Consider the following 24,778-nt stretch of genomic DNA (forward strand, 5'->3'; position numbering starts at 1 on the left):
TCCAGTCAGATGACAGATAGACTACAAGGTGTCCTAAAGGCAGAAGACCCTAAGAACCAGCATTATCCCTACAGTTGGACTCTATGATCTTAAATGTCTCTTCAAACCTAAATGACAAAACCAGTTCTGTATTCCTGTCTTCAGGCATGAGGTCCAATCCAGTATTCATTCTTTGCCCATAAAGGCCTGACAAGTCCTCAGGCTGAACGTAGTACCACATCTATACAAATTACAAAGATACTTGTCTAGACACAGTTGAAGATGCCAGGCCCTGTATCATCACAGCAGTAAATGATTTCTCAGAACAATCAGAAATACAACTGGTGAACTATCAAGACTTTGCTACCTGGTTTTCCTTTAACTCTTAAATCCTTTGTAAAAAAAAAGTAGTTCATAAACAGTATCTGTGTGTTGTATCCTCCCAGTTTCTTGTTCATTCACTTAGAAGGGTAGTTCTGTGCTCATGAAAGGAAAAAAGCACTAAGTGACCAAAAAACAGATCTGTTAAATCACACAGGAGAAAGCAAGGTAGATTGCTTCAAGAGAAGAAAAGAAAAGAAAAATACAAGGTTGCAGTACTCTTATAGTGGAAATTGTCTTTGAGGCTCACTATGACATGAAAGTACAGTGCTGATCTATGAAAAATAAGCATCAATCTAGACCTCTACCTGAGGCTTTCCAAATTCCTTGGGATTCAGACTCTGAATTCAAATGCATCCACAGGAAGTCAGGCTTAGCTATTAAATCCGATAAAAGAGGTCTAGTATCTACCAATTACTGTGCTATAAACCAGTGTTATTTTCTGTCATAATACTCTCCTGTCAAAAGGTGTACATACTCATCCATATGAGAGGATGAAATTCAGAATAAAAGAAAATAAAACCCATGCTCAGCACTCAGCTTGAGGAACGAATCAGGTACCTCACTTCCCTACCAGAACCTTTTTGAAATAAGACGAGGTAGTGTGAGAAGGAAAAACACAGAAGAAGAAAAATAAATTATGTATGAATTTTAAAGAAATAGTGTTTCCCTCTGCAGAGAAATTTCTGGTATTACCAGAGAGTAATTCATAGAAAAAAAAAAAAATGGTGCTAAGAACTGCAATGAGAAGTAATGCTAATGTCATCACCTGCCTTGCTGGCTAATACTGTCCAAGGCTAACTTCTTACTGCTTCTTCAGACATCATCTAGTGTGGTAGATTCAGGACATGACTTACTGTAATGTGACTGCCTTCAAACAAGGCAACAGAAGTGGAGTGAATGTGAACAGCTGCACTGCTTTTAAAAAACTGCACAATGATTTTATTGGAATTCCTCTCACCTACAGGTCAGTCATAATAATAAAAACACATACTTAATAGTTTTGTAGTCTTCCTTTATGACAGCATAGTAAAATATGACTGTCTAACACACAGTGGTATTAGAAATAAGAATAGGGAGGCCCAAAATGTGTTTTATATTCTTCCTACTCTTTTATTTTCCAAATCTAAACATAATCCTCTAAGACAACTTGCACATCTTCTGACTCGAACTCTTGAAAACAGTTCAAATGACCACAGTAATGCTCCAAAGCCTTCCAACATTGCCCACAATCTTAACCAAATCACCAGGAAGCTTCAAGCCAGCAACTGTTCATTTGGCTGTTCATTCTATGTAAAATAATCCAATAACCCTCCTGAAATTACTTCACACATGGACAGAAAACCTCTGGAAACCATCTGACTCTTACCTTTGACATACAGGTTTGCCGGAGACATTGAGCAAATTATTTGGATAATGTGGGTTTGGAGGCATTGGTTGGGTTATTCTACTTTCCACCATCACAGGATGTATTCTGGTTCATAAAAGAATCACATCCCACTTTGAAATTAGATGGGTCTTAAGGCTCACTGTGTTTATTGGAAGCTGAAACCTAGAAAACAATCAGTGGTGCACCATGCATACACAGTCTCTAGATGTTGTGGCAGCATCCTCATTTAACACAGAAAGTCCTTCTCCTCCTCAAATATCCCCCAATCCAAATCCAAAACAATTATTTCCCTTTTCAGAATGACAAAGTAGGAAAGTTATTTTAAGATAAATCAGATGTGCTGCATCTTTCTTACTTGAGTACATTAGCATCCTTCTTTGTTTGAGTCACCACACAGTCCTTATCAGGACTCAGTCTGAATTGACCTTATCAAAGTATTATCTAGGTTGTTTAGCATAACCTCATTTTAGAACAGATATTTTCATTTAATTATTTCTTTTTCCAGTTGCCTCATGATATTTATTTATTCTTCTCTTACAAATATATTCCAAAATTTGAAAAATACAAGTTCACAGGAGTAGATATGCAAGAGCATTTCACCCTTTTTTCCTGTGTTTGAGCTAGTATTTTCATTCTTCAAGTTAGGGTATCAAACTCACTTTTAGGAGGGAGACAGTCTTTAAAACTTTAGCATTTAAACAGTTTGAGTCCTACTTCTTCCTCACATAAAATAGTTTTTCTTTTTCCAGCCTCCTTCCCAGCAGGCACTTTAGCCTTTGTCTCTGTGTTTAACAGTATTGTCCTGATTCAAAACTGAAGCACACAGTCCTGTCTCTAAAATTTGGGGCATACACAGATGATATTTAATTCCTACTTCATCCCTATTACCTGGCATGCTCTTTATTACTTTATATTTATATGGATAAACACATTTTTATTCCTTGTTTCAGTTTTCTTTGCAGAGTTTAACTATGCTTGACTTCTAGCAAATTCTATTTCATCTAAACACTTCTTGACCTCTAAGATAATTCCCCTTCTGCTCATTCCTTGTAAACTCTCTGTTTATTCTTAATTTTATTTGTGGGAGTTGTTAGTTAGCAAGTTAGGTCTGGAGTTTACCCCTAAAAGCCACCAGTGCTTAAGATGGGAGTTCTAGAAAGATTGTTGCATTTTTAACTAGGAAATGTCACCACATCCAAATGCTTGAGGCTCTTCAGTCACTATCCAGTTTCCCTAAGCTTATGTTGCACTTCAGGTTAAGAAAACATTAAAGATTTTTTTTTTGTTAATTTTGGATCACAAGAATAGTGATGACTAACCCTCTCTGACGTCCTTAGTCCCTCCAAACCCAATTTTAAAATAACACTGGTTCTTCACAAGTCAGTAATTGTTAGAGAAGTTGTTTACCTTAGGGAAAGAGTTGGCTGTATCGTTATTAGGATCATTCATCCTCTGATTTGTAGTAGAATATAACAATTGCATGTTGATTTTCTCCTCTAGTATTATCTGAATCCGGTCAGATCTTATCAACCTCTTACCTCCTTCCTGAAATGTAATTTTGACTTCTAAATTACTCTACTGTAGATGTAGATTTAATAATATGCCTCCAATTTCTCTACAGTCTGCCTACTGATTTACAGAGCTAAGAAGCCACAGCACTGTAAACATTCAAGTCCCTTTTATATCTACATCATACAGATTCTGACAGACCTTGATCAAGACATCTCAAAATCATCACAACGAGACTTTGCTACATCAAGGACTGATCTACCCCTGCTGCAGGGAAAACAGGGCGGGAGAAGGGGCGTGGCTTGGATGGAAGGTCATGTTTGCTGCTGTGCTGTGCAGGCTGAGCAGCAGAAGGGAGGCGAGTGTTGGATCTCACACTATTGCACTCCTAAGCAGCCAGCCTGGCTCTCCAAAGCACTGTCACAGCTACAGCAGAGAGCAGAAGGGTGCTCAAGGAAACTATCTCCTTTGTCAATGTCTAAAAGCTGAGCCTGCTTCCAATACATTTCCAAAAAAGAAAAAAAAACCTATAAGATTTACAACCAACAATCAATTTCCGTTACAAGCCCTTGACATCAGGACTGCTCTGCACTCAGAGGTGTATTCCAAATGTGGATTCTGAAATGCAAACAAATAATGCACATAAAATTAAAAAATTATGCCAACAAACAAAAAAAACCCTAAGAACAACAAAAAGGACCCTAAGATTTCTCAATCATTTACATATGAAACACTCTAAAAAAAAAAAAAAAGGCAATTTAACTCAGAAATTTATTCTTCATGAAGAAGAGAACAGATTCTTAAAATTTGGCTTCACTGGCATATCCAGCAACACCCTCTTTCCATCAAAATCTGTGGCCTATCTAATCAGTATTAAGATTGTAAGACTACATGATGCTTATTCAATCATATTCTACAGTCAAAGATGTTGCTATTTTTATATGATTTTGTAAAATGCATTTTCATAATTTCATTATTTAATTTAATTTAAAAACATGCCACAAGGTTCATTCTGAGTTTAAAATCCTCTCACTACCACAGCAAGCCCACGTCAGATCCCAAATCTGAGAATGTGAGAACACTCAGGAAAGCACTCTTGTCAGTGCTCTACTTCACAGCTGGGTCTAAAGCACACTTCCTGCCCTTGTCTCACTCCAGCTCATGGCAGAAATTTCTCCTGACACTTTATTGATGTTAAATAGGAGGACTGCTAGCTCATAGCAAACTCCTCTAATCTACTATATTGTTTCTAGATTAGATTTCTATTTCTGCACTTTCACCTTCCAAATATAACAATATTAAAAGTTTTTATTTTGTACGTACTTCCTGGAAAGGAAGAAAAGTGACTAATTTTTAATTATTTTAAAAAAGAAGAATACAAAGAACAGCTAGAAAAGTAATCCTCACAAGCCACAAAATGTAAAATTTTTATTATTTATGTGTTACATATAGCTAAATGAATGGGGGGGGAGTAAGGAAGTTTTCACAGTTACTGCCAAGAAAAAAAATTCCTTATCTTTGTCTCTAAATTACTTCGCCATGAAATAAATTTGCATTTACCTGTACCTTGGGATAAAAAGGAAGCTTTGTTTTGGCTCTAGTTCTTTAGTCACTGCTAGAGTTAAATTAAACAATGTCAATTAAACTATGACAAACTCAGTCTAAAGCTAACTGTCACCAGGGCAGGGGATAGGCTTGGGATCAACTTAAAACACTAAAATAACTAAAGAAATCACTTCCAGATCAAACCAAAACTGATTTTTTCCCCAAAACCAAAAGTTATTCAATACATAAGGAGAAATATTGCTTTAAAATAAATTCAGTAATACAAAATCTACTGCAGCTATAAATGTGCTCAGTTCTAGAATTACAACAGTTTGTAATAGCACCAACCCTCCTTAAAAAAGCTTTTTTTCCCCCATTTAATTTAGGATTTCCACTACCATCCAAAAAAAAAAAAATCCTCACCAAAAAACCCACTCCAGTCTAATTACAAAGACCTGATTTCAAAACCCTCTGAAGAATTTTTGTCCTCTGTACCAAGAAATACTACCCTTCTTTATATTTGAATCTTTCTAAAGAGCCATATAGTTGATAACCGTACCAAAAAAAAAAGCCCCTGTCAATTACTTAATTGCAAGTTAAAATAATTTTCTCCTCCTGACTTCTGCATTCTTGCCACAGCTCTGTTGGCTTTGTTTGCAAGTCTTCAATAAACATACTGCTGAGTTTCTGCCATACCCAGGTCCAAAAACGTTGCCAGCACTCATATAATACAGAATAATGAAAATGAGTGGCACCTCATCTAATCAACCAGCTACCATGAATCCCTGCTTACAAATTATTCTCTAGAAGCCAAAAAGTAAAACAGCCCAGAAACTGGACTCTACATTCTCAGAGTGGAATATCCCATCTGGGAACAGCATTACAAGGCAGTAAGAAAGGCACAGGTATTTTTTTATCATACACAACAACTTAAGACAGGCACAATATTTGTGAACCCAACACTCTCAGTGCAGTGTTTCTTGAGAGATCACTTTCCCTTACTTGGAAGAGTTTTTAATTCATTTCATAAGAAAATGTTTTGATCATAAATAGTGAGAAAGCACACAGTACCAATAACAGAAATGTCTGCTGGCTCATAAGATGCAAGAGGATTTCTGAAAGTGGTTAATGTAAAGGTATCGCTTCGTTTTCACTCTTACATTGCTAAAACTTCCATTAATAAGTACTTCTTCTTGGATTTGGCCCACTGATATAAGTAACATGCTCCACCATTCACTCCCAAGAGAATACCTTTACAAATGTTGGAAGTGGGGAAACCTAGATGAGATGAAGTGTCTTGAGCCAAAGCATGTTTATGTAGCAGCCTGGCATGTCTCCATAAGAAAACATTCTGAATCCAGTAGAAATCCCATTTTTTTTTTATTGCCGAAAAGCATTTTTGAAGTTATAAATATATCTTCATATGGAAGCTTTGCACTAGTACAAAGAAACTCAGTAGTTTCAAAGATATCTCAAAGAGTTCTCCCATCCCCTGTAATCAGCATCTCCATTATTGCCCGGAGTACTTTCTGTTGATCACTTGAGGATAACAGGTAATAAATCCTTTTCCAAAAAAAAGAACAAATCATCTTTGTGGTCACACAGGTAAAATGTGTGCTTCGCAAAAGCACATTAACATGTAGTAAATCTACATCAGAATAGGTCAAAACTCAAGTTGTACCACTCAAAACCATGAAGATTTTTCATTGAAACACATGGTTTAAACAAGTTTAAAGCATATGCCTTCCCAGTGTAACCAATTCATACATTTTAATTTATAATGAGTCAATGTCCATTCTGGGATGTGACCCAAAACTGCTCTGAAGAACAAAAATGCAGTGTACAGCTCATTGATACTATTAAAAATACAGTAAACAGGTACAGCTTTTATCCCTTGTAGGGGGGAATAGGGTTTCAGTCATACACCTCAGATGCACAAAATGGGTACCTCTATTTTTGCTGCACTTTCAGATGGTGAAACTAGGTGGGCTGTTATCCTCTATTTGAAGTAGTCTAACCACGATGCCCTAAAACTAATGTACTGATAGGAGGCGATGTAAGTGTTATGAGATGGAAGTAAAACCAGTCATGAACTCCAACTGCGTGAACTAAAAGCATCTCCTTAGACTGAATGAAGCAAGGATTTGCAAGTGAAGACTTGTAAAAGACTTGTAAGCTTAAGATGCACATTCAACTGAATTTCTATTCAAAGCAGGCAACAGAAACCATGAAAACAAGTCTTTCCAAAATCAAAATCTGTATTTCCAACCTACCAACTCACTATTTATGCATATAATTTAAGAAAAACAGGGTGTTTAAAAGCCCCAAATTAGTTACATATGTGATTTGTGTTTTTCATCACATCCTAGTAATTACATTGTTGGGTGGTGAAAATTATTATAGCTAGCTTAAATGGAAAAGATCAAAAATGTTAAGAATCTTTTTCACAGCTTTGAAACAGAGAAAGATGTAATACTGCAAACATCAACAGTTCATAATAGCAGGCATGAAGGACTACTTCAGTGTATCTGTTAGTGTACACATAACGATGTTATATTTTTTTAAATGTTTCATTTTTTTAAACACAGCTTAAGTAAGACACTTGCCACCTCTAAGACAGTTTTAACAGGACTAATGAGGGAGAGGAATTCTGTTAAACTGTCAAAATCAGTGATTTGGTTCGCTTGGTTTGGGTTTTTTAAGTTATTTTCTGAAGCAACACTCAGGAAATTTTGAAAAGCTAAAACTGAATCTTTGTCAGAGCAGAAGATTCAGTAATATAGAAAATACTTTTTTTTTTTATTGCAACCTCTCAACCATGAATATTTCAGTGCAAGATTTTACAATTAAGAGGTTAACCATCTTTTTTCTCTTTCATGAGTATCACATAAAAATACTCACTTAAGCTCCTTTTTTTGTTCAGAAGTCTTAATACCTCACAGTGTAGATGAGGTCTAAAATTATGTTTCTAATGTAATATCTCTGGACTCAGTGGAGGCTTAAATGGTCAACTCTGAGCCCTATCATGAGAATCCTACTTCTATTCAGTAAATATATAGGTTTACCCAATTTTTATCTTGAACATCTGAATTAGATATCCAAAGTCAGATGCTTAAATTTAGTGTGAAACTCATGGAAGTGAGTGCAGCTGAGTGTAAAGGATTGCTACTAAAAGAAATGCATTATAGAACGGATGAATGTACGCAGGAACATTGTTTGCATAGGAAAGCCAAAATAATATTTGTATAATTTTTTTACCAAATTCACTTGGATCAATACTCCCCTGAAAACTCTTCAGCTATATTTGGTGATCCAAATTTGTTAGTGTAACCCTCTGCATCTTGCAATTCTATGCAGATTATTGCAAATCACAAGCCCTTTAATACCTGAAAAACAAATTCCACTCTTCCATTTACCATGGTTTCAACTAAACTCAAAATAATGCTCAACTAACAGTTATTTGGATTATTGATCCTCATTTTATCAATCTACACATTTTTAAAACATCATTTTTACTGATCTGAGTGCTGTGCCAAGTTCATTTTTTTCCATAGAGGTACAAGTTTTGTCAAATCTTAACTCAGAAGCAATCCCATTCTTTTGGCCGTTAACATAAGCAGACTCAGAAAAATCTAGTCCATATGTGAAGTTAACTGATTCCCCCCTCATTTTTTTTTTTACTTGCATTGTTACTGGCTACAGTCTTATTAGTCAGAAATTATAAAATTAAAAACAGTAAAGTCAAAATTAACTAAATGTAAATTCAAATCTGTTAGAGAAAAAGAAAAAAGACACATAAACCAGTTATTCAGTACTGTTAAATGAACCATTGACAGGACAAATCTATGTTTTAGTATTTCTATAAAAACATCATGTGCAAGCCTTTATTAAGGATGGGGACATAATTACAGTAAAAGACACGAAGCAAAAACCATCACTAATATAACAGTCTTACAATCAAAGAAGCTAGAAACTAACCTATTGTGCAGTTCACTGCATATTTATCATATCTGGAGAACTAGGTTACTAATTTTAGAGATAATTCATATAGAAAAATGCTAAGATCACATGGCTTCACAACACATGCAAAGAGGTATATGCCTCAAAAGCAGTTCCCATTAGCAGCCCTTGGAAAATTGGCCCAGTCAAGTTTTAAATTACCCCTGTAGAACAGAAATGTTATTTGCAATGAATGCTTTTTTCACAGTTCTTTCATGCAGAGTAGCATATTTTGCTGTTTAATCAGATTTGTAATCTCTGATTTCGAGGATTATAAATAATAGAGCTGAACAAGAGAGTTGATCAAATACATTTTTGTCTGCACATAAAAGCTCTGGAATATATTTTTCCTTGTTCAGCCAGCTTCATGGACAGTTTAGCAGCATTTCTGCAAACAACATATTCAGCTATATTTTAAATAACTCAGGATTTCAGTTCTAACTGAAGATGTTTCCTAGACGTTGATTTTTTACCTGTCAGTTAAAATTGTCTTAAAACAAACATATGGCACATAGGCAAAGACACAGACAGTGCCTTATATCCCATGTTTAAGGATTAATAGTACTTTATCTTAGTAATTACACTTTTTAAGAAGATTAAATATTTAAGGGGGAAAAAAGCAAAAAAAATTACTCATTAAGCTTTAAACACCATATGAACTATTCCAATGAGTATAATAATTTTCCCCGATGTTTCTAACCTTTTTAAGTTTCTGACCAAATTTAAATTAATCTAGACTGACATCATCCATTCCAGATTAATTTCTAATTCTATAGCCTGCTGGAGAGAAGTTTCATAAGTTCAGTAACTGGAATGTGCAAGGTGGTAAACTGAAAAAACAGATGAAAGTTCAAGAGAGAGGAATGTTGGTCAGAGACTGTGATTGAGGAGTTGAGTGAGTCAGGAGATGAGAAAGAAAAGCTTAGTGGAAGGAGACCAGAAAACTCAAAAGAATAAAAAGACTTAATCAAAAGAAGTAAGATTTCAGGGAAAAAAAACCCAACAACTTGAATAAAACAGAAAGAGAATAGAAGATTCAAAAATACTATTTGAGTGACAGAAAAAAGGGGGGAAATACAAGTAAAATATATAAAGATATTGGGTTTTGTTGTTTGGGGTTTTTTTAAATAAACTTTGTTTCATTAAACTTTTGACTCTGTTTTACTGGTGGTTTGGTTGGTTTTAGCTAAAATAGTTAAAGATTTCCCCTTTCTTCTCCATCCTCTGGACATTAAAAAAAAAAGAAATTCCTCAACACTTTCTAGAAAGATACACCTACACACATACACACAATTAAAACAGGTGACAGTGGCAAAATGTTTACACTCAGAAATACTGAATTTATGTAAGAAATTAATTCTCACAGACACATCATAACATGATATTCAGGAGAAGTGTAATGCAATATGACACACAATATGGGGAAACTATCCGAAGTCCTAAGAAAACATTTTCCTCTGATGAAAAATTGCTGCCATCAGTGATGCAAACTAGATGACTGTCAAATCACACAGGAATTAGACTTAAATCAAATAGACTTTTTTAGACTCTAAAAGAAGATAATTAGGATGTCTTGCCATTGTCACTCTTAGCATCTAGAAAATAGCTCTGTTTATCCTGTCAATCACTTCTCCTGGCACACACAGAAAGGGCAGCAAAAGTAGAACACACAAAACCAAGAGGGTAATTGCATAGTATCTGAGAAGCTGCAAGCAAATTCCCAGTGAGTGCTTCTCTCTCAACTACTATGTTCAGCACTTTTAAGAGAAACTTAAACTCAGCGCTGGACTGATGTTCCATTCTTACACCGTCTTTGTAACTTACCCCTATAAAAATGACAGACAGCCTTACCTAGAGTGGGATTTCCCACCTTTTATGCTTACTTTATTTATTTTTCAGGTCTGTTTTTCTTGGCTCCACTGGATACTTACACAATCAACGTAAACTAAGGCCACTCAATTGGTATGGATCCTTGCCAAAAGACAGTGAATTAGAGTGACTGGTAGAAACTGCATGAAAAATGGTTGGGGAAGCAGAGTGTAGGAAATAAGGCATAAAATACAAATGCTAATCCAGCCTTTACCACTTCTGTACTGTAATACTTTGTGAAGATGGTTTCTTCACCAAGGGATGAGAGATTTGAATCCTATAGCTAATAGACCAGATCTCAAAAGCATCCTAATTCTCATCTGATTCCTTGCCTTGTTTTATAGCTCTGTCAAGATACTTCAACTGCAATTCATGAAGACTCCCAATAAATATTATTAAGGAATAATTAAGATCTATCTCACTCCAAGCAATTTCTGAAAAACTTTGATTTATTTATAACCTATATCCTATTTAATAATAGTACCCTTGTACAATTTTCCGCACTTCTTTTCCATTAGCTTAGGTGTCAAGGTGGCCTTCTATGATGGGTGATGGCAGCAGTTGACAACAGACCAATAGATGTCATCTACCTAGACTTTTGTATGGTCCGACATGACATCCTACCTCCAAATTACAGAGACATGGATTTGATGAACAGATTATTCAGTGGATAGGGAATTGGCTGGATGGATGCAGCCAGAGAGCTGCAGTCAATGGCTCTACGTCCAGGTGGCAAGTAGTGTCCCTCAAGGCTCTGTTTTGAGACCAGTGCTCTTCAATATCTTCATACAGTAACACAAGACAGTGAGATCGAGTTTACCCTCAGCAAGTTTGCAGATGACACCAAGCTGAGCAATGCAGTTGACACAACAGGAGGAAGAAGTGCCATCCAGTGGTACCTGGACAAGCTTGAGAAGTGGGCCCAAGAGAACATCATGAGGTACAACAAGTGCAAGATGCTGCACCTGGGTTAGGGCAATCCCACACATGAACACAGACTGGAAGAGGAACTCCTTGAGAGCAGCCCTGCCAAGAAGTACCTGGAGGTTCTTATGGATGAAAAGCTGGACATGAAGCAACAGTGTGTGCTTGCAGCCTACAAAACCAATTGCATCCTGGGCTGCATCAAATGCATTGTGGCCAGCAGGTCAAGGGAGGCGATTCTGCCCCTCTACTCCATTATGGTGATACCCCACATGGAGTGCTGCCTCCAGCTCTTAGCTGGTCCTTAGCACAGGAAAGACATGGACCTGTTAGACAGGGTCCAGAGGAGGGCCATGAAGATGATCAGAAAGCTGGAACACTTATCCTATGAAGACAGGCTGAGAAAGTTAGGGTTGTTCTCTTCCTGGAGAAGAGAAGGCTCCAGGAAGACCTCATTGCAGCCTTCGAGCACCTTAAGAGGGCTTTTAAAAACAAGGTATTATAAAAAGGAGGGATGGCTTCAGGAGGGTTCTGAAAGTTCATTTTTCATGCAGACCATGTCAATATTCTAGATGAAATAATGTCATAAAAAGGAACTCCTATTAGCACTATCAGACAGTCCTGATATACTTTGGGGTGAGAATGTATCATGGTTGGAAGTCCTTCAGCACCAAAAAGCAGCATATTGTAGAACTACACTGTAAGGAAATTTACAGTATTTATTACAAGTTAGATCACTTAATGAAGGGAAAATGTTTAGGACTTCACCTTGTACTACACCAAGGCTTTTGCATGCACTCTGTCCATGATAGATTCTGAAGAATGGAGCAATGAATATCTTACCTTGCATTGTTGTTTTTGTGGGTTCTGAAAACAGAGGAATGAGCAGGAGGTAGATGAGGTAGACAAAGGAGAGCCCATTGTAACGGAAAGCACAGGCTGCAAGAGAAAAGAAAAAGAACATATTGCTTAATCAGTCTGACATAACCAAATTCAATAGTGCAAAGCATTTCCCATTTGAATTTACTATTTACCTTGCCAACTTTTCACCACTTATTTTAACAATTTTTACACAAATATTTAAATTCATGCCTTCAATAAATCATAGAATCACAGAATGGGTAAGGTTGGAAGGGACCACAGTGGATCATTTGGTCCAACCTCCCTGATCAAGCAGGGTCATCCCAGAGCACATTGCACAGGATTGTGTCCAGACACTTGACTATCTTCAGTGAGGGAGACTCCACAACCTCTCTGGGCTCCATCCCAGTGTGTGGTCACCCGCACAATAAAGAAGTTCTTCCTCGTATTCAGGTGGAACTTTCTATGCATCATTTTCTGACCACTGCATTTTGTCTTATTGCTTGGCATCACCAAGAAGAGCCTTCCCTTCAGATACTTAGATACACAGATGAGGTCCCCTCAGACATCTCTTCTTGAGGCTCAACAGACCCAAACCTCTCTGGGAGATATCCCAGTCCTTTGATCATCTTTGTTGCCCTTCACTGGACCTGTTCCAGGAGCTTCATGTCTCTCTTATACTGAGGAGCCCAGAACTAGACACATCACTCCAGAAACAGACACACCAGGGCTGAGTAAAGGGGCAGGATCACCTCCCTCGACCTGCTGGCAATGCAGTTCCTAATGCAGCATTGGACATCCTGGCCACAAGGGCTCACTGCTGGCTCATGGACAGTTTGTTGTATATCAGGATCCCCAGGTCCTTCTCCACAGAGCTGCTTTGCAGCAGATCAGCCCCCCGTCTGTACTGACACATGGGGTCAATTCTTCCCCAATTGAAGGATGCTGCATTTGACTTTGTTGAACTTTGGACAGTTCTTCTCTGCCCATCTCTCCAAACTGTTGGGGTCCTTCTTAATGGAATCATAGGATATCCTGAGTTAGCAAGGAACCGCAAGGATCATCAAAGTCCAACTCTCAACCCTACACAGGACAGCTCAAAGAATCACATCATGTGCCTGAGAGCATTGTCCAAATGCTTCTTGAACTCTGTCAGGCTTGGTGCTGTGACCACTTCCCTGGGGAGCCTGTTCCAGTGCCTGACCACACTCTGGGTGAAGAACTTTTTCCTAATATCTATTCTAAACCTCCCCTGACACAGCTTCATGCCATTCCCTTGGGTCCTGTCACTGGTCACCACAGAAAAGAGATCAGTGCCTGCCCCCTGTTTCCCATCACTAAGAAGCTGTAGACTGCTGAGAAGTCTTCCCTCAGTCTCCTCTTCTCCAGGCTGAACAAACCAAGTGACATCAGCTGCTTCTCGTATGGCTTCCCCTCTAGACTCTTCACTGTCTTTGTAGCCATCCTTTGGATGCTTTCTAATAGCTTTATATCTTTCTTACACTGCGATGCCTAAAACTGCACACAGGACTCGAGGTGAGGCTGCAGCAGCACAGGGAAGGACAATCACCCTCTCTACTCTATGTAATTTTCTTTAAATTAAACTTCTGAAGTATTTTAACAGTAATACATACTTTAAGTTTAGAAAAAGATGCATTCAAGTTATAAAGACTTTGTCCAGAATGAAGGACAAGTTAGCTGTTACTTACACATTTTACTTTCCTCATATATAAACTCATTCAATCATTCTCCACAAAAATATATAGGGATCCATAAATCAATATTTATGGGTTGCCTTTAAGAAGCCACAATCTGGTTCATTATATTACAAATAAGAATTATCAGTAATAATTAAGAAATATAAAGTAGGTTCAGATTACAAATTACAGAATGCCTGTTATCCTTAAAATAACAATATCTTTAAATAATTACAGAGGTCTCTGAATTTTACGGTCATCCAATTACTTGCTCTTACATAGTTCTATTACTGAAAAGATTGTGGACTACCAATCAGAAAGGAACAGCAACTTGCAACTGGTGCTATGCCAATTTTTCTTAAGAATTAAATTATTCTGTTAATTTTGCCTACTATTTCCTTTTCTATTTTTAAAATTTAGTGTGAGTGTATTTTTCTGAAAGTATCCACGTCAGTAGGCCATTACAACAAGTACAATATTGCTACACCCCAGGCTCACCTTTTCAAAGAATGTCATGCATATTCTGTACTGAAAGAAGAGTAAATGGACTTCCACACAGATTAAAAAAAAAAAAAAAGACGAACTGCAATTCCACTGTGCAGCAGATGTTGAAATATAAGACCCACCACATTCAATTGTTCCTAAGAGATAAGCTAACTGCTAAGGAGTCAGTAGATGAATTAGCCTTTACATTTATTTACTCATGGAATGTAACTCATATCAATTAAGTCTTCTCAGCTATATCAAAACAACTTGGTTTTGGAGGACAGATACAGCCTTAGTCCTGCCAGAAACATGTATTCCAAAAGAGAAGTTTTTCCAATCACCACTTCCTGAAATTTCATGGAGACTATACTGAGAATGAGTTAACAAATTAAGCATTAATCAGTCCTCATCCTCATCACATCTGTCTACTTTAATTCTAAATTTAAAACTGCAAAGTCTCTCAATTAACAAATCCATGCAATAGCTACAATTTTCCCAGGTTACCTCAATAGCCTTGACAGAGAAACTCTGGATATACACTTCACACCTACAATTTGGTCAAGAAATACGTGAAATTTATGGATTCCTGGCAAGAAGGAAGGATAAGGAGCATCTATGCTGCACTTCTAAGCTGATATGATTCTGCCATGAGCCTTAAAAAGAAAAATCTATCAAGGACTACAGAATCCATCGAAGCTTAACAGAGGGTTTTTCAGAGTGAAATCCAAAATCTTAAGAGCAGCTTCTTATTCTTACAGAGCCTGTAAGAATTGCTCCTGTCACTTACTAAATTTTCTTAATACCCACAGCCTTTTAGAAGACTTAAACTGAAGATTTACATCTACACTTGTAACTATAAAAAAACCCTGCAAGGTAAAGTAAATGGGACCTATCCCACTGGGAATTCTGTAAGCAATTATCAGAGCTTTAAAGTGAATGTACTTGAGAAGAGAGAGTCAGCCCTGCTATTACGAACCTACTCTCAGGGTGCTCTGCAGAGGAGCACAGGATGTACAATGACCATTAGTGGCCTTCTTGAAAAGAATGTTATTAAAGAGGAAAGAGGACACTCCTGAGATCAGGACAAATCCATAAATCAAACTTTTTTTTTTTCCCAAAGTTTAATTTGGAATGGGAAAAAATTTTGGCATTCATAAGAAAAGGTACAGTAGTGGTTTAAGGCTGATCAACAGTCTGAAGGTTTTTCCATTTCAATGGAAAGGATCAATGTTTTCAGTCATTCTGGTAGCAGAATAATATCCTATTATCCAGTTATTCCAGGGATTGTGTCGATCAGATTTTAATCATGTTAAACAGATTACCTGATTTCAGTGCAATATTATACACATCTTCTTCTTTCTTCAGAACTGAGCTTGCTACACTTCTTGTAGAGCACCTAGCACTTAGCTTCTCAGTACAAAGAAAACAGCAGCTGTGTGCTTTAGATACCCTTCCTCATTAGTCGGATATCACTGAATGTCTCCATAACAAATCTATGTCAAATATTTAGAATCTCTATTTACATAAAAGCATCCTCCAGCAAAATAGCAACCTTGGCAAGACATTGCCTGGAAAACCTATATTTATTGTAAGCAGTTGCAAAAGCACCAGCAGTATGTTTCTCAGAATTAACACATTAAAACATTCCAAACTTAGCTGCAAAATTTTTACTATTCCCTACTGCAACCATTCCAATATTTTTGTTTTGTGTTTATCTCCATTTGTCTAGTACATCTTGCTGGAGATATCAGTGGCTTATAAAGTTAATGTGCAAGAGCAAAGAGCCATGACTGAATATATTTTTAGCAAGATAAAAAATCAGAAAACAGCAGCCGCACTGCATTTACATATTTACACTGCATTGCATAATTATTTGTCAAACATACGTATTCCTAAGTTCTGACACTCAAAACTACCTAGAACAAATTGCAGAGCATAAAATCAGCTTCAGTTTGTCACTGATACAACAACAAAGGATGATCCAAAAAAACAAGTGAACTCATCCACTGCACTCCCTCTGGCATTCACAAAGGTCTCCTTTTGCAAAAGAAGCTGTACAAAGATGTCCATCACAGTGGAAAGTCCCATTTGAGGTCAATGGAATTCCATCAATAGAAAAAGCACCTAAAAGATGAGTTTCTTGGCAAACCAAGTGGTAGAGAAATTTCTGGGTATTTTGTTTACATTGGTCAGTTTGCGCTATCAAAATTAATGTAATTTTAGCATTTTAGGCTTGTTACCTCTTCTCAAAATTGTCTAATCGATTAGCAAAATTAATTTCAGAGGAATTATTTTTGAACTTTTGTTACCTCAAAATTTACTGCTTTCTATTTCTAGAGCTATGTACTCAACAGGTTTTTTTTCTCCACCACTACATAAATGGGGCTATTAACAGAGGTTACATCTCCATTCAAACCTTCCCTTATGTATTTTTTTCATACAAAGCATCCAGAAAACCTTTCAGGTTCCTAGTTTCAAAAAGTATGGTTTTGTCTAAAGTAAACACTGAACAAAAACGCTTAAATTGGTAAACATATCATACACACAAAGTCCATACACACTTTCTGCTCTTCAGATTTCTTTTTAAGCCACATTTGTCACCCAGTTTTCTAACAGTCTCTACTTACAAAACTCCAGAAATGTTATTTTTTTCTCTGAAGTTCTGCTACTGTTCACAGTCCAATCATAACAGTAATACACAATCTGGGAAAAGACGTAAAAAGGAGAGCTATTAATGTACAGAATTAGTGGCAAACCTAGCTTCTTCTTGGTATAACCTGAAGTACTTTGGAGCATCTTCCCTTAGACATTAAGAGCACTTTATAACATGTAACACTAGATTCCTCATTCATAAGTGATTATTTTAAATATTTCTGGTTTAATGCATAAAGCATTAAAGTTATTGTGCAAACCTTTAAAGGCAGGCTCAGAATGTCATCTAAGACAAAGTCTTTACTGAAGTCCAGGTGGACAGCATCCACAGCCTTTTCCTCATCCACTAGGTGGGTCTCATGGTCATAGAAGGAGATCAAGTTACTCAAGAAGGACCTGCCTTTCCTAAACCGGTGCTAGTTGGGCCTGATCTGGTTGTCCTGTATGTGCTGCATAATGACACTCAAGATGATCTGTTCCATAACCTTTCCTGGCACCAAGGTCAGACTGACAAGCCCGTAGTTCCCTGGATCCTCCTTCTGACCCTTCTTGTGGATGGGCGTCACATTGTCCAGCATCCAGTCAACTGGGACCTCCCTGGTTAGCCAGGACTGATAATAAAGGGAGTTGCTTGGCGAACTCTTCCATCACCTCCCTCAGTACCCTCATGTGGATCCCATCCACATCCACAGATTTGTGAGTGTCTCAGGAGGTCACTACTACCTCCTCCTGGATAGCAGGGTGTCTATTCTGCTCCCTGTCCTTGTCTGCCAGCTCAGGGATCTGATTGCCCCGACAATAACCGGTCTTACAGTTGAAGACTGAGGCAAAGGAAGCATTCCTAGAAAAAAGTACAATAGTGGTTTAGGACTGACCTCAGCCTTTTCCTCACTTTTCTTACAATGTTTCCCTCTGCATCCAATAAAGGATGGAGATTTTCCATGGCCCTCTTTTTGTTGTTAGTGAGTTTTTAAAAATACTTTCTATTATTTTTCACACCAGTGGCCAGATTGAGTTCCAACTGAAAGCTGAAAAATGCAGTTTGTCCTAGAGACAGATATGTACAGTATGCACTACACAAAATTAAAAAGGAATCTTAAAAAAACAGAAAATCCTATATCACATGGCATTATGTAACCTTGGCATTATATAACCTTGTCCTTCTAGATTTTATTTTTCATTATTGTATGATAGCCAGAGAAGAAGGCATTTGAAGAAATCTAATACTGCTTCTTAGACTCATCACCAAGTGTCTACATGTAGATACTGGGCTTTTCCAACATCAGAATCCTAACAGCTGCTACATATTATTTCATATTTATACCAACAGTTCTTTCCTTTCCTCTACTTAAAGAGGATGATTTGTATAAAATTTGTATTTTATCTGTTAAATAAGAAATACTGGAGGGCAACATGAGTGGCAATAGAGAAATTTGAAATAAGTTTGAACATGGAAATGAGAGGAAAAAAATAGCCTCATAAAAGATGTGTTTAGTTTTATTCTACAAAAATTTTAAGAGGTAATTAATTCAGAAGTGGAAACTACCTGTTCAAAAAAAAAACAGCCTTCAAGAGTACAGGCATAGTACCAAAGGGCTATTGACTCCTCATTTATAAGCTACAATTGTGTCAAAAGCCACGGCAACAGAAAATAAAAAGGAAGGTGAAGACAGAATTAACCATGCACTCACTATTTCTGAATTTATTTTACTATAAAGGCACTGTCATTAATGTTAACAGAATAACGTATTGCTTGTTATGCCCCTTTCTGTTCAAGAAGTATGTAAAAACATTTTTCTCCACATATTTCTGCTGTAGGCTTGAGAATATTATACATCCTTCTTAGCGTTATCCTATCCAGACTCATGTGTGCTTTAGCATGTAAAGGAATTAATTCAGCCAACTACACTGAAGTAATGCGTCTTCTACTTTCAGCAGGATATTGCATAGTATTTGCATCCTGTTTTAACAATTTTACAGTGGCAAGATTATTAAGAAAGGTATGCAATTATATTCTTCAAGATTGGTACCTTTAGACTAAAATTTGGATTAACTTTCATGCTTGTTTTTCCAGGAAAAAAAAAAAAATCAGTGAAAATATTAATTGGAAAAAGTGGTGCTGAAAAAATGCCTAACCCTGAGCAGGCAAGGGTTGTTGGCTGAAAGACAGATCTGATGCTGTTCACTCATTCTTGTACCCACATGGTTTGAAATAAATCTCTGAGAGCAATAGACCAAAACATGAAAGAGAAAGGGAATAAATGGCTGAATGATCTTTGAAACTACTCAGTCTCCAGGAGGCCAAGTGTCCAACTCAAAGCTGGGAGAACTCAGTACCAGATTCCTGTCTGTGATGCTATAATTTTTCATAGTTATCCCATAGTTAATATGGGATATTTTATGCCAGTTATATCCTCAGAATTCTGGGGAGGGGGGAAGTAGAACCCAATTCAGATGACTAAAACAGGCTACAGAAGACAGCCTTTGCTACCAACAAAAACCCACCCACTTCCCATAAGTCAGCCAGGTAAGTTTTTCCAACAGTGTGATACAGAGAGGAGAGGTCAAGACTGGTGAGCAAAGTATGTTTTATTCCTATTCATGCCTGTGTAAAGTTTTTATGGTTTTTTTCATTTTTAATTTCTAGTAATACTCTCACTTAGTATCGACCAGCAAACATAACAAGAAATGGAAACAGAATTTTCCTCCTTTTTCTAACGGTTCATGCACACAGCATTCCTTAACCAAAACTCACACGTGTGCATAGTAGCAATATAGTCAAATAGCAACAAACTGTTCTCCAGAATTTCCTCACAATTCCCGGTGCCTCTGCCCCCAGAGGTATGCTTGAGGAGAAAGCCCACCTAACCCCATATTGAAACAAAGACCCAGAAAGCTGTACACTCTTGCTCTGTTGGACATGAACATTGTTTTATGAACTAACATAGTAAAAAGTGAAGCTCATTCACTGTCGGCATGATAAAACGACCCAGTATTAAATACTCACAGAGCAGAATCTCCCAGAAAGATGATGGAGCAGTTGCTCTTGTCTACACTACAATGTTACGAGTCAACAACTGTTAAGGTACAAAGACGGAGCAAATCTCACATTTCCTTTTCAACTTAGAGACACAAGCGCAAATCATTCTAAGTTTCTGAGGATTTCCTGCTTTTACCTGACATGGCCGTGACTAACCAAATGCAATAGAAATAAAAAACCAAGTAGATTAAAAATTAAGTTTATTGTGATAAGAAATGTGTGTTACCAGTTTCCAAAAAAGACAGGCAAGCTGTATTACTTCTATAAATTGCTGATTTTTATATCTTCTAATGCATCTTCAATTTCAAATTTCTGTTTCAGAAATACAAAATTTGTTTCAGAAATTTTTCCTCCAATATTCTTTACAGTAACAGTGAAAATAACTGTAAAAACAGTTATGCTGTAAACAGCCTATTTTAAAGAATAAAACTAAATAAAGTGACCCAAATGTTCCTCTTCAAGAACTATACCTTCTAATAATGACAAGTATCTGATAGGCATAGTGCCCAGGGAACTTTAGCTCACCGATGTGAACTATATTTTTACTTACTGAATTCAGAAGAAGAGGTTAACTTTTGGCACAGTTTTCGGAATTACTTCCAAGTAATTCCACTTAACGCTTGTGATAGATGAGATTGGAATTACACACTGCTATGCAAGATAGTTAAGTGAAATGCGTGTAATCTTATCCTCCTTTTAGAGAAAATGAATGGTTATAGCCTACGGTGCACAGCACAGAACCACATAGAACTGTGGCTGCTCAGGACAAGTTACATACTGCCAATACTTCCACATCACACAGCTCTGCTGACAACATCGTGGCAACAAATACTCCCCACCCTGAGCCAACATTTCAACACGGTGCTGCTTTGCATGTTACACCCAGATAGGAAACTTTTCTCTTTTGGAACAAAAAAAAACCCAAACAAAACATCAAGGCTTTGATAAACAGACAAATACTATGCTTTTGGTTCATGTCAGCACTTCTACAATCACATTTTTTTTCACCGGTCAATATTCATCAGGAGACATCACTGCTGGCAAGTAAACACTTTTCAAAGGGTTTGGGGTTGGTTTTTTTTTTTTGCTTTGATTTTTCCCTCCTTTCCTCTCTTTCTCTGAGCAGCAGCTTCAGTAAGCTTTCTCTCCATGAGAAACCATCTAGAACAGATTTTAACTTTGTGGCAAATATTGTCTGGGAATTGAATGCAGAGAGAGAAGACAAAACACCTTGTTCACCCCTTCCTTTCAGATGTTAGGAAAAGGAACTATGCTTCCCAGCGGTATTTGACAGAAAGAAAATTAACAAAAGACCTCAAAATGTAAGCCTACCACAGTCATCATCTTACTTAGAATAAGGTATTTTAAAGGAGTATCTACTCTTGCGAGGAAATCCATGTCAATACGCTTTATTGACATGACTAAGTAGATGAATATTTCCAAATTTAAAAACATGAAGGACACCATCATCAGTAACTTTTCCCGCTAGAAAGATCAACTTAACATTATAACCCATTTCAGTTTCAGTGCAGACAAACTAAATTACAACTTGCTACCGTCTCTTACATAGACTGCCATAAGATTTTGGCATATCTACATTGTGTTGGTAGTCTCTTACCAATGAATTTGAGACAGGGTTGGGGGTTCTTTGGTTAAGTGGTTTGATTTATGATTTTTCAATACTTACCTATAATAATAATAAAAATATAATAAAACCTATACCTTTCAATTCTAGTCTCTTCTATGAATCTCACAGTCATTAAAGCTTGTTGCAGGTACACTCTTTGTTCTCCCTGCACCCACCTCATACAATTAACACATGCCAAAAAAAGCTTCACTCCAAAAACAGTGGTCTTAACTTCCATTATAAAACACCAAACAAACAAACAAAAAGAAGTAGCTGTAAAAGAGTCTCCCTTTTTTCACATAACACACCTCTGGAATCTATGTTGTCCTCAGGCTTTATGACCAGAACATCATGACAGGAACTGAAATAGCAAGCACTCAACTTCATGACCTCATTTCACTGAAGTCATAACATTATTCATTATGTATACATATACATTCCTTAATTAGTCTGGGAAGAGGAAAAAGAGCCACTGAGGTGGCTGCCTGTGGAAGGGAGACTGTCCGCATTCTTACCCTTCCTCCAACAGCAGCTTTTCTGTCTCCAAGCTTCTATCTCTAGGAAGGTAACTGGGAGCTAAAGAAATCACTCTGCTCCTCACTCATTTTCATGGGATAAGAAAAGCATGTTCCTTTTTCCCCGGACATCCGGAGACAGTTGTGCTGTTACAGTTGCATAATCCTGGCAAGACTCAAACTAAAAATAACAGCAAACTCAGAACACAGATGACAATCAAATGTCACACAGTGCTACTGCTAAAACACAACATTAACCAGGGACAGATGTGGAGACAGTTGTATGACAGAGAGATGTCCAGGAGCAGAAAGGGACTGAGACTTCCATTTACAGCTGCTAAGAACCTATCAGATGCCAGGAACAGCTATTCAGTCAGATGTTTCCAGCAATTAAACGTGCAAATTTTGGCATACATTACCATTTCCCCACCACTATCCACACTCATCATCTTCTAAGACACATAAATAACCCTAAGTCAATTGATATAAGATGCAGAAAGAACCAAGCCCTTTTTTTTTTTTTTTTTTGCCAGCTGTTGCTTACACTGACATCAGTCCTAAAAAACCCTGAGTCAGATGAAGGGCATGTTAAAAAACTAATGCAGACAAACACCACTGAGGAATATAAGCATGATAAAACATCAGAGAGGTGTTAACACTGAAAAATGAGTGTCATTAGTGACGTTACAAATATGAATGCAGAGTTTGAAACTCTGCCATTATTTATTCCAGTAGAGGAAAGGATAAACTTCCTTTCTTGGTCCTTCACAGAAAAAAAGGACCCAGAGGGTTGCAACGGCAAGCTATAAATCCGGGTAATGAAGGAGCATTTCACACAGTGCTTTACCAAAGCCACAGTGTTTACCAAAGGAAACAGAATTTTTAAAAATAGGTATCTCCAGGATATCAAGTGCATAAAGCAGATACAAGCCCCTCATTCTTGCAGTGTCCCTATTCCAAACTGATGTTTCTTTTACAAAATAATAAATCCTTTTTTGTTTGAAGAATTGTGCATTTCCTTCTCTCCTTAAAATACACTAGGCAACATCCTCTTATTGCAAAGGATTTTCAATCTACTACAGGAATTTACTTAGGAGTGCCATGAATTGTCTTACAAACTATATCTTCTAACTAGGAAGAAGGAATGGATCCTGATGAACCCAAAGAATCACAGAACCCAGAGAGATATTAGGAGACATATTTACAACTGTAAATCTGATTTGGTCATTAAGATTGCCTATTCTGGAGAAGTAAATACTTAAACCCATCTGACTCCCAATAAAATTTCACAAGCACACAACCATAATCTCTACAAGACAGAGTCCTTCTGGAACAGATGCATTTTACTATCCAAATGCAACACTTCCCTAACACTGAATGAAAAATATCTATCAGAAATCCTATCAAACAGAACCATGGCCTCGTCCAGTTTTCACACAGCAAGGTAGACTCCATACAGTCATTTAAGAAAAAAACACCTTTACTGTGCATTTATTCTGAGTAGAAACATTGCCCAGAAAGCACAAGGCACATATGTTAACTCTGCATGTTTCTGTGCACATCATTTAAGACACTTCTCTACACTCAGGGGCTGCAATCTGTGGTACTCCTTTCAGGTCGCCAAATCTCTCGTACTTGTGGGAGGCCTTCTTCCACGTATCAATTTTCTATTATACAGCATCTGTAGAAATGTTTTTTTCCCCTAGAATACTATTTGGAGAAACTCCCTCAGACTTTTGATAAGCTCTCAGCCAGATTTTAAGAGCAAGACTGGACCTTCAAGATGATTTAATACCTCTTTCATGTTTATAAAACAAACCATTGTGTCCTTGTCCAAGAATATTTGAATGTGGGAAGTTAAGAAGTTTAACTTGAAGAAAACTTCCCACGCAGTTAGTAATTCTAATCTGTTTATATCCAGGCTCAATATAAAGTCTGACTACGTATTTCTTTGGAGTCAAGCCACCGTCCTGAAGATACCAAATGATGTTATGATATTCTGGTATCCCACCAGAATAAAAAGTAAAGCAGTCACATCCCACCAAGAAAATTAGGGTCCCAGGTTCGCCACTATATAACTTCTAGAGCTCTCAACATAGCAATCACAAAGTAAAGGATTGTTTCTTGCAGGGGAAGACAGAACAAAAACTTATCATTTGGCATGTTCTGAACACATGAAGATGAGAACAGTAAAGGGTTGCAACATGAATCTTCATTCAGAAAATGCAATAATGTGCTTTTCTCACTTAAAGGAAACCAAAATAAAACAAAACCCAACCAAACCAAAAACCCAGCATCTCTTTA

The 24,778-nt window shown here is 37.2% G+C and overlaps 1 protein-coding gene across 1 annotated transcript in view; it reads right to left on the reverse strand.

Moving 5' to 3' along the window:
* Positions 1–24,778, reverse strand: part of PIEZO2 (piezo type mechanosensitive ion channel component 2) — a 294,414-nt gene that overhangs the window by 234,189 nt on the left and 35,447 nt on the right. Inside the window, exon 2 of the mRNA XM_032707117.1 lies at positions 12,440–12,535. Within this exon, the coding sequence (XP_032563008.1) occupies positions 12,440–12,535 (96 nt within the window). The remainder of the gene's footprint in view (positions 1–12,439; positions 12,536–24,778) is intronic.

The sequence above is a fragment of the Chiroxiphia lanceolata genome, chromosome 1, assembly GCF_009829145.1.
Source record: "Chiroxiphia lanceolata isolate bChiLan1 chromosome 1, bChiLan1.pri, whole genome shotgun sequence".
In the NCBI taxonomy this organism is placed as follows: Eukaryota; Metazoa; Chordata; class Aves; order Passeriformes; family Pipridae; genus Chiroxiphia; species Chiroxiphia lanceolata.